The following is an 8,620-nucleotide window of genomic DNA, read 5'->3' as shown; positions in this document are numbered from 1 at the left end:
GGAGGCGGATCTTGCAGTGAGCCGAGATTGTGCCACTGCACTCCAGCCTGGGTAACTGAGCGAGACTCCATCTCAAAGAAAAAAAAAGAAATATATTAAAGCTCTGATTCTTTCCTTTTCTAAAAGAGTTGTGGAGCTTCTGGCAAGGACCATACAGTTCTGTCTTGAAGACAAAGCCTGTCTCCTTTAGAAATTTAGAGTTTCCTTTATCTCTACCCAGGCACACAAGATACCAGTTTCCCACCAAGTGAGCAGTAATCTATTTCCAACTGGCTTAATTGTGTTGCTCTCTTTAAATACATATTTAATTACCATCATTCGTTTAGATATTGAAATTTGTATATTCCCTGTCGGCTGTAGTTAAGTCTCACCGGAACCATAGTTATCAGTTACTCCAGAAAGGTTTTAGGATGTTCCTGCATTGAGGTTCATGTTGGCTTAGGTATAGAAATTGCTAATTGTATGACTGTTTCAAAAAGTTATGTTTTAGTGTTCTGTGAAAATCTTACTATTAAATGACAAATTATGAAATAAATCTATAAGTGGAAATGTTGGCCAGAAGAGAGGTGCCCATAGATCAGAGATGTTATTTGCCAAGTACAAAAGGAAAGAGTTATAAAAGTATTTTTTCATTTAGAAACAAATTTTATGCTTGTTTTTACATCTATAAAGGAAAATAAAAAGTCTTCAGATTGTTGTAACAATTAGGGGTGTTATACGTGAAGCAACTAATGTAGCTTTTTAAAAAAGTGTCAGTAGTTTTTGAGGAACTGGTGGATTTTGGTTACATGTATAAGTTCTTTAATGGCGATTTCTGAGATTTTGGTACACTCATCACCCGAGCAGTGTACACGGCACCCAGTGTGTAGTCTTTTACTAATGAAGATTTTAACCACATATTCTGAAATAAATATTAGGTCTTTTTACTCCAGAGTGGTGTGATGACATCAGAGTTGAAAGTTATTTGAGTAGAACACAACTCTTAATTCATTGTTCCATTTTTTAAGAGTTTGGTTTTTAAGCATATCTCATGTTCTTCTTAAAACTTTGGATTACTTTCTCCATTACATAGATTTTCACAATATTTTCTCAAACCTCCCATTTTCTGTTCCTGGAAGAATATTTTACATTATTAGGCATTTCCCCTTTCTCTCACCTGCAGAGCTCCGGAAATTGGCCTCAGTCCTTGTCAGCGACTGGATGGCTGTCATCCGCTCTCAGAGCAGTACTCAGCCCGCTGGTAAGCTCCTTAGTCCTTTATCCTTTGTATTTATTTCTTTCCTACTGGGATGTGGCCTTTAGGTACTCCCAGTCTGCTTCACCTCTGACAGTGTTTAAATAAAATCCATTTCTGCTTTGTTTTTTCATGACAGAGAAAGATAAGAAGAAACGTAAAGATGAGGGGAAAAGTCGAACTACTCCTCCTGAGCGACCTTTGACAGAGGTGAAGGCTGAGACCCGGGCCGAGGAGGCCCCAGAGAAGAAGAGGGAGAAGCCCAAGTCTCTTCGAACCACAGCACCCAGTCATGCCAAGTTCCGTTCCACTGGTAAGACTGGCGGCTGGCCTCTGGAGGGTTCATGTGCATGTGCACACCCAGAGCCTTATGGGGGAATCATTTGATGTGTGATATGTTAATCGTAAGGAAAAGAGAAGATTAGCGGAGGAAGCTTTGGTTACAAGGTTAGAAGAACATTTGCGGGTGAGAACGGGAGGAAAATTCAGGGGTTTAGGGGTTTGAGTTCAGCTGCCCACACCGTGCTTCTTTCCCCAGGACTAGAGCTGGAGACACCATCCTTGGTGCCTGTGAAGAAGAACGCCAGCACAGTGGTGGTTTCTGACAAGTACAATCTTAAACCTATCCCCCTCAAACGTCAGAGGTATGGACCATATTCTCAGGTTCTGAATGGGGTGGATCTGTGGACACAAGGGAGCAAGAGGGGGTGAGTCAGAGATGTTGATGACAGTTCCTCTTCTGACAGCAACGTAGCTGCTCCAGGAGATGCTACCCCCCCTGCAGAAAAGAAATACAAGCCACTCAACACAACACCTAATGCCACCAAAGAGATCAAAGTGAAGATCATTCCGCCACAGCGTGAGTCTAAAGTGGGGAGATGTACTTTGAATTAGGAGCAAAGTCTTTTTTTTTTTTTTTTGAGACAGTCTCGTTCTGTTGCCCAGGCTGGAGTGCAGTGGCACGATCGTGGCTCACTGCAAGCTCCGCCTCCCGGGTCCATGCCATTCTCCTGCCTCAGCCTCCCGAGTAGCTGGGACTACAGGCGCCCGCCACCATGCCTGGCTAATTTTTTGTATTTTTAGTAGCGATGGGGTTTCACCATGTTGGCCGGGTTGTTTCAATCTCCTGACCTCATGATCCACCCACTTCGGCTTCCCAAAGTGCTAAGATTACAGGCGTGAGCCACCGTGCCTGGCCAGGAGCAAACTCTTATGGGAACGAATGTCTCTGGGAACGAGAAGTTTTTTTCCCTTCTCTTTTATTATTTCTCTCCATTTTCCTTTGATTTCTTGGTACCCTTTACTTTTTGTACCTCTGGAACTCCCGTTTCCGGTGTTACTTAGGAGTAATTTTAGAGATAAGATAGGGAGGTGTGCCATTTTGTGACTGGTCAGGGGCGCCTGGCAAGGTGATTTGTCATGTTCACAGGGGCTCACTTCATCAGTTACCTGAGCTATAATTCACATCCAAAGCTATGGCTTGCCTGCCACAAGAAACCTAGAATAACAAGAAGAATATCGTGTGTGAATCCTCCTGCATGTGCTTCCTGGTCGTCTTGAGCTTGTCGTGTCCTAAGTTGAGGCAGGCTCTTCATTGGCTCGTTTTATGCCTAGACTGTGTGTGCAGGTGTAGGATTGTGAAGGGGTCTGATGATGCCATTTGATGCTCTTTCTTTTTGTAGCTATGGAGGGCCTGGGCTTTCTGGATGCTCTCAATTCAGCCCCTGTTCCAGGCATCAAAATTAAGAAGAAGAAAAAAGTGCTGTCACCTACAGCTGCCAAGGTATGGGCTCCCAAAAGTAGGTTTCAGTGAGAGTATAAAAGGTAAAGTAGAAGAAAGGGCACAGCAGCTAGGAGTTGTCCGGGAGGACAAGAGGCGTTTCGCCTTGGATATAGACTGGTGCAGGTGAGACCAGTGTGGAGACAGAGTCTTCCTTTATATAGGAACTGTTGGGGGATTGTGCCTGGGACCCTGGACTAATTGCCTTGCCCTTGGCTTTCCAGTCAGTTCACTGCCTTTTCTTTCACAATAGCCGAGCCCCTTTGAAGGGAAAACGAGCACAGAACCAAGCACAGCCAAACCTTCTTCCCCAGAACCAGCACCGCCGTCTGAGGCAATGGACATAGACCGTCCAGGCACCCCGGTTCCCCCTGTTGAAGTCCCAGAGCTCATGGATACAGGTAATCTAGAAACTGGTTCAGTTTGGGGGTTTTCTGAAAGGAGGGATCTGGGTCTGAAACCTCTTCTGCTTCCAGCCTCTTTGGAGCCAGGAGCTTTGGATGCCAAGCCAGTGGAGAGTCCTGGAGATCCTAACCAGCTGACCCGGAAAGGCAGGAAGAGGAAAAGTGTGACGTGGCCTGAGGAAGGCAAACTGAGAGAATATTTCTATTTTGAATTGGATGAAACTGAACGAGGTAAGAGGTCATTTCCTATGTAATAGGTGTGTTTAAGGGATTTTAAAAGAACTTGGTTGTGCTTACTTTCCCTCTTGCTTTTCTTCCTCTGCCGATAGTAAATGTGAATAAGATCAAGGACTTTGGTGAGGCAGCTAAGCGAGAGATACTGTCAGACCGACATGCATTTGAGACAGCGCGGCGTCTGAGCCATGATAACATGGAGGAGAAGGTGCCCTGGGTGTGCCCCCGGCCCCTGGTTCTGCCGTCACCGCTTGTCACCCCTGGAAGCAATAGCCAGGAGCGATATATCCAGGCTGAGCGGGAGAAGGGAATCCTTCAGGAGCTCTTCCTGAACAAGGAGAGGTGAGCAGAGTGGGATTCCTGCCCTGGGATGTTGAGTGCTTGGACACTCCTGAGGGGAACGTGAGCTGGGGTAATTAAGGGGTGGAGGTTAGAAATTACTTTCAGGGCCTGAATTAATAACTTGACTATCATTCTACTATTTTCCCTCACCTGTGCTGTTCCTGATAGTCCTCATGAGCCTGATCCTGAGCCCTACGAGCCCATACCCCCTAAACTCATCCCCCTAGATGAGGTAAGTCAGTGTTATGTGATGATGGAAGTTGTGATGGTCATTGAATTCAGTGCATCTTTCATGTGAGAATGTCTCTGTTCTGTCAGTCCTAATTTTTTTGTTCTTTCAGGAGTGTTCCATGGATGAGACTCCGTATGTTGAGACCCTGGAACCTGGGGGGTCAGGTGGCTCACCTGATGGGGCAGGAGGCTCCAAGTTGCCTCCAGTTCTGGCCAATCTTATGGGAAGCATGGGTGCTGGAAAGGGCCCCCAAGGCCCTGGAGGAGGAGGCATTAATGTCCAGGAGATCCTCACTTCCATCATGGTATGCGCCCTCTTTCCCCTTTTCCACCTTCTGTGGAGCCTCCTTAAGTGCTGTCTCCTCACTCTGTCTCCCATTCACCTTACCCCAGTTCTCCACATCTACCCACTTACCCTAATCTTTGGCTCTCCCTTTCGCCATGGTTGTTACCCTGTCTGTTTACTTTGCCTTCTTACATCCTCACAGGGTAGCCCAAACAGTCATCCTTCAGAGGAACTACTGAAACAACCAGACTATTCAGACAAGATCAAGCAGATGCTGGGTAATCCTCAGGGCCAGCCCCAGGGGACTGGGGGAGGAAGCCTGCAGTGGAGTTGGGGGAAGCAGGGTTTCACAGATGCAGAAGAGTACAGGGCTGTGGACACTAGGCAAGAAATGGGAGGGAAAGACTGGACAGAGAGAGCATTGCTCTGCTAGGTTGGTTTGAGAGGGTCAGTTGGGTGCATCTAAATGGGAAACCATGCCTGTCTTCTAGAGTGCTCATGCTGTGTTATCCTTGTTTTCATTAACAGTGCCACATGGACTCCTAGGCCCTGGCCCGATAGCCAATGGTTTCCCACCAGGGGGTCCTGGGGGCCCCAAGGGCATGCAGCACTTTCCCCCTGGACCTGGGGGACCTATGCCAGGTAGGTGGTGAGTACAAGGTTGGAATGGGCTTATCTGCTTAATTTCAGTCTGATAATAGTATAGGATTGACTGGAAGGTGGGAGGTGAGGTGGTTTAGGTTGGGAGATGGCAGTTCCTGGTAGCTGATACTGTTTTCTCTTTTTTCTCCCCGTACAGGTCCCCATGGAGGCCCTGGTGGGCCAGTGGGTCCACGTCTCCTGGGTCCTCCACCCCCTCCCCGGGGGGGTGATCCCTTCTGGGATGGCCCGGGCGACCCTATGCGGGGTGGCCCAATGCGGGGGGGTCCAGGACCTGGTCCTGGACCATACCATAGAGGCCGAGGTGGCCGAGGAGGAAACGAACCTCCTCCTCCTCCTCCTCCTCCATTCCGAGGCGCCAGAGGAGGTCGCTCTGGAGGAGGACCCCCAAATGGACGAGGGGGCCCTGGTGGGGGCATGGTTGGAGGTGGTGGGCATCGTCCCCATGAAGGTCCTGGTGGAGGCATGGGCAACAGCAGTGGACATCGTCCCCACGAAGGCCCTGGCAGTGGCATGGGCAGTGGGCATCGCCCCCATGAAGGCCCTGGTGGTAGCATGGGTGGGGGTGGAGGACATCGTCCCCACGAAGGCCCTGGTGGTGGCATCAGTGGTGGCAGTGGCCATCGTCCCCATGAAGGCCCTGGTGGAGGAATGGGTGCTGGTGGTGGACATCGCCCCCACGAAGGCCCTGGTGGAAGCATGGGTGGAAGTGGTGGACATCGTCCCCATGAAGGCCCTGGACACGGGGGGCCCCATGGCCACCGGCCTCATGATGTTCCTGGTCACCGAGGCCATGACCATCGAGGACCACCTCATGAGCACCGTGGCCATGATGGCCCTGGCCACGGGGGAGGGGGCCACCGAGGGCACGATGGAGGCCACAGCCATGGAGGAGGTGAGGATGCTCCCTGTCCCCCATATGCCTTTTGGTGTCCCATACAAGCTTTTGGGGAGTGGGTGAGAGTCACTACTGTTGGTAGCTAGGCAGAACGTGAGGTACCCGTCTCTTTGATGTCCCAGTATGCATAGCAGTTCCTACTCTGTGCCCTTCCCCCAAATCCCTAAGACTGTGTCTCTGAAAGTTCTTAGGATGCAATGGACTGGGGTGGTGAGGGTGGCATTGCCCTCAGCCATTTCTTGTCTAACTGTTCTGCCATCATTCCCACAGACATGTCAAACCGCCCTGTCTGCCGACATTTCATGATGAAGGGCAACTGCCGCTATGAGAACAACTGTGCCTTCTACCACCCGGGTGTCAATGGGCCCCCACTGCCCTAGGGACCATTTGCCTGCCCCGTTCACACAACCCCTGTGGACTGCAGCCTCGCTCCTTCTACCCTGTTATGGCTTCTGTGAGGCCCATTTTCCCTTTTCCCCAGCTGATGAGGAGCCGGCCCCCTCAGTTCCCACTTGCTTGGGTTCCTGGGGGTTTTCTGATCACTGGTGCGCATTGATGTACATATTTTCCTCCAGTCTGGGGAGGAGAGAGACTGGAAACGTTCCTGGACTGCTGAAGAGGAGACCCAGTTGGCTTCACTTTTTGAGAAGATTCACCCTGTACCCCAAACCCCTTTCCAGTATTACCCTTAATGCTTGAGAACCTAAAGCTGGTTATCCTGGAGAACACCCCTACCCTTCTATTGCGGGTCCCCACATGCACACAGAACTCTGACACAGGATCAGCTGCACTTAAGAAATCATCCCAGCTCAGTTCATTATTCCTCATGGGGTGGGGAGATGGTGAAGGGGTATTGTGTATCCCACTGCACTGAGAGGGCTCAATCAGCTGGATTTGAGTTCTGGAACACACATCATCCCCACTCCTCCCCCAGCGTGGCCTCTCCATTCTGAGTCCTTTCTCAAGTGGGACCTTGAACTGTCTGTGAACACCCAGTCTGTGTCCTGGGTCTGCTAGGTTTGATGATGGTGAACTCATATCTGCATCCGGTGCAAGTTTTAGCTGGCAAAGGTGAGGCCAGTGGTGCTGGTGTGCCTTTGCCAACTACAGCCAGTCTGGAGACTTGATAAAATACTTCAGTGAGACCAGCTTCTCATCAACTTGGGCCTGGCATGCTGGGCCTGAAAGTCACACTACATGCACTGCCTTGGGGAGTTAGCTCACTCCCTGCCCCCACCTGGAACCTTGCCAGTGTGAAGGAGGCTTTCAGCTACTTCACCCTGTCAGCCACCTCTGAATCCCCACCAGGTGCCTTCCTGGGTGGATTCGACAAGATGATTTTGCCCTTTCCCAGTTCTCTCCTTCACCTTGGCATCAGTTGTTTTCTATGAAAACAGTGGATTGGTTGGGTTTTGTGCAGGGTCTTGGGTTAGAGCCAAAATGGATTTGAGGATGAGTATTTTTTTTTTTTTTTTGGTTTTGTATATTTTGTACATTAATAATAAACAGTGGAAAGAGAAGCAGCTTATTTAACCCCTGGTGTGTTTGGACTTTTTTGAGACGGAGTCTCGCTCCGTTGCCTGGGCTGGAGTGCAGTGGTGCAGTCTCAGCTTACTGCAATCTCTGCCTCCTGGGTTCAAGGGATTCTCCTGCCTCAGTCTTCTTTGAGTAGCTGGGATTACAGGCACCTGCCACCATGCCTGGCTAATTTTGTGTTTTTAGTAGAGACAGGGTTTCACCATGTTGGCCAGGCTGGTCTCGAACTCCTGACCTCGTGGTCCGCCCACCACGGCCTCCCAAAGCGCTGGGATTACAGGCGTGAACCACCGCGCCCGGCCTGGACTGTTTTTTTAAAAAAGCCATTACCACCTGTGTTAGGTACATTAGTATAAATCTGTGGAATCTGATTTTTACTCCTCTGGAGCTAATGCTTGATCTAAGAGTTGCTATTAAGTACTGGTGAAAAAATACTTCAGAAGTACATAAAACACTCTAGGATACAGACTAGATCTCAGCCACAGCGGTCTTTCCTGGTTCTCATCTCTCTGAGTCTTCCCTAACACGCCTCGTGTGTGTTCCTAGAACAGTCCTGTCCTGGCTATCATGCCCTCTAGGATGTGTTCTTGGTCATCTTATCCACATTCTACAGATAAAGGAGGAAAACCTGAGGATGCTGGAGTCAGATAAAGGCCATTGTCCCAGCTCTACCTCTCTACAGTCTGGGTGACCTTAGCCAGGTTAGTGTTGGGTATCAGTGGATCATGTCTGTAATCCCAGCACTTTTGGGAGGTCAAGGTGGGAAGACTACTTGAGCCCAGGAGTTTCAGACCAGTCTGGGCAACATAGGAAGACTGGGTCTGTACAAAAAAATGGAAAAAAAAAAAAAAAAAAGGCCAGGCATGGTGGCACATGCCTTTAGTTCCAGCTACCTGGGAGGCTGAGGCGAGAGGATCACTTGAGCCTGGGAGTTCAAGGCCACAGCTATGATAGTACCACTGCAATCCAGCCTGAGCAACAGAGCAAGACCCTGTCTCAAAAAAAAAAAAAAAAA

At 49.4% G+C, this 8,620-nt stretch overlaps 1 protein-coding gene across 1 annotated transcript in view; it reads left to right on the top strand.

Moving 5' to 3' along the window:
- The window catches only part of PPP1R10 (protein phosphatase 1, regulatory subunit 10), a 17,583-nt gene extending 9,981 nt beyond the window's left edge, over positions 1-7,602 (top strand). Inside the window, exons 6-20 of the mRNA XM_011999107.1 lie at positions 171-247; positions 1,119-1,240; positions 1,374-1,547; positions 1,773-1,878; positions 1,981-2,093; positions 2,917-3,017; positions 3,268-3,415; positions 3,491-3,649; positions 3,748-3,994; positions 4,163-4,226; positions 4,336-4,530; positions 4,714-4,789; positions 5,040-5,153; positions 5,311-6,066; positions 6,340-7,602. Of these exons, the coding sequence (XP_011854497.1) occupies positions 171-247; positions 1,119-1,240; positions 1,374-1,547; positions 1,773-1,878; positions 1,981-2,093; positions 2,917-3,017; positions 3,268-3,415; positions 3,491-3,649; positions 3,748-3,994; positions 4,163-4,226; positions 4,336-4,530; positions 4,714-4,789; positions 5,040-5,153; positions 5,311-6,066; positions 6,340-6,449 (2,562 nt within the window). The 3' untranslated portion in view covers positions 6,450-7,602. The remainder of the gene's footprint in view (positions 1-170; positions 248-1,118; positions 1,241-1,373; positions 1,548-1,772; positions 1,879-1,980; positions 2,094-2,916; positions 3,018-3,267; positions 3,416-3,490; positions 3,650-3,747; positions 3,995-4,162; positions 4,227-4,335; positions 4,531-4,713; positions 4,790-5,039; positions 5,154-5,310; positions 6,067-6,339) is intronic.
- Positions 7,603-8,620: the final 1,018 nt, after the last annotated feature.

Source organism: Mandrillus leucophaeus, unplaced genomic scaffold (assembly GCF_000951045.1).
Source record: "Mandrillus leucophaeus isolate KB7577 unplaced genomic scaffold, Mleu.le_1.0 Scaffold581, whole genome shotgun sequence".
Lineage (NCBI taxonomy): Eukaryota > Metazoa > Chordata > Mammalia > Primates > Cercopithecidae > Mandrillus > Mandrillus leucophaeus.
This window is presented reverse-complemented; position numbering and strand designations above follow the sequence as displayed.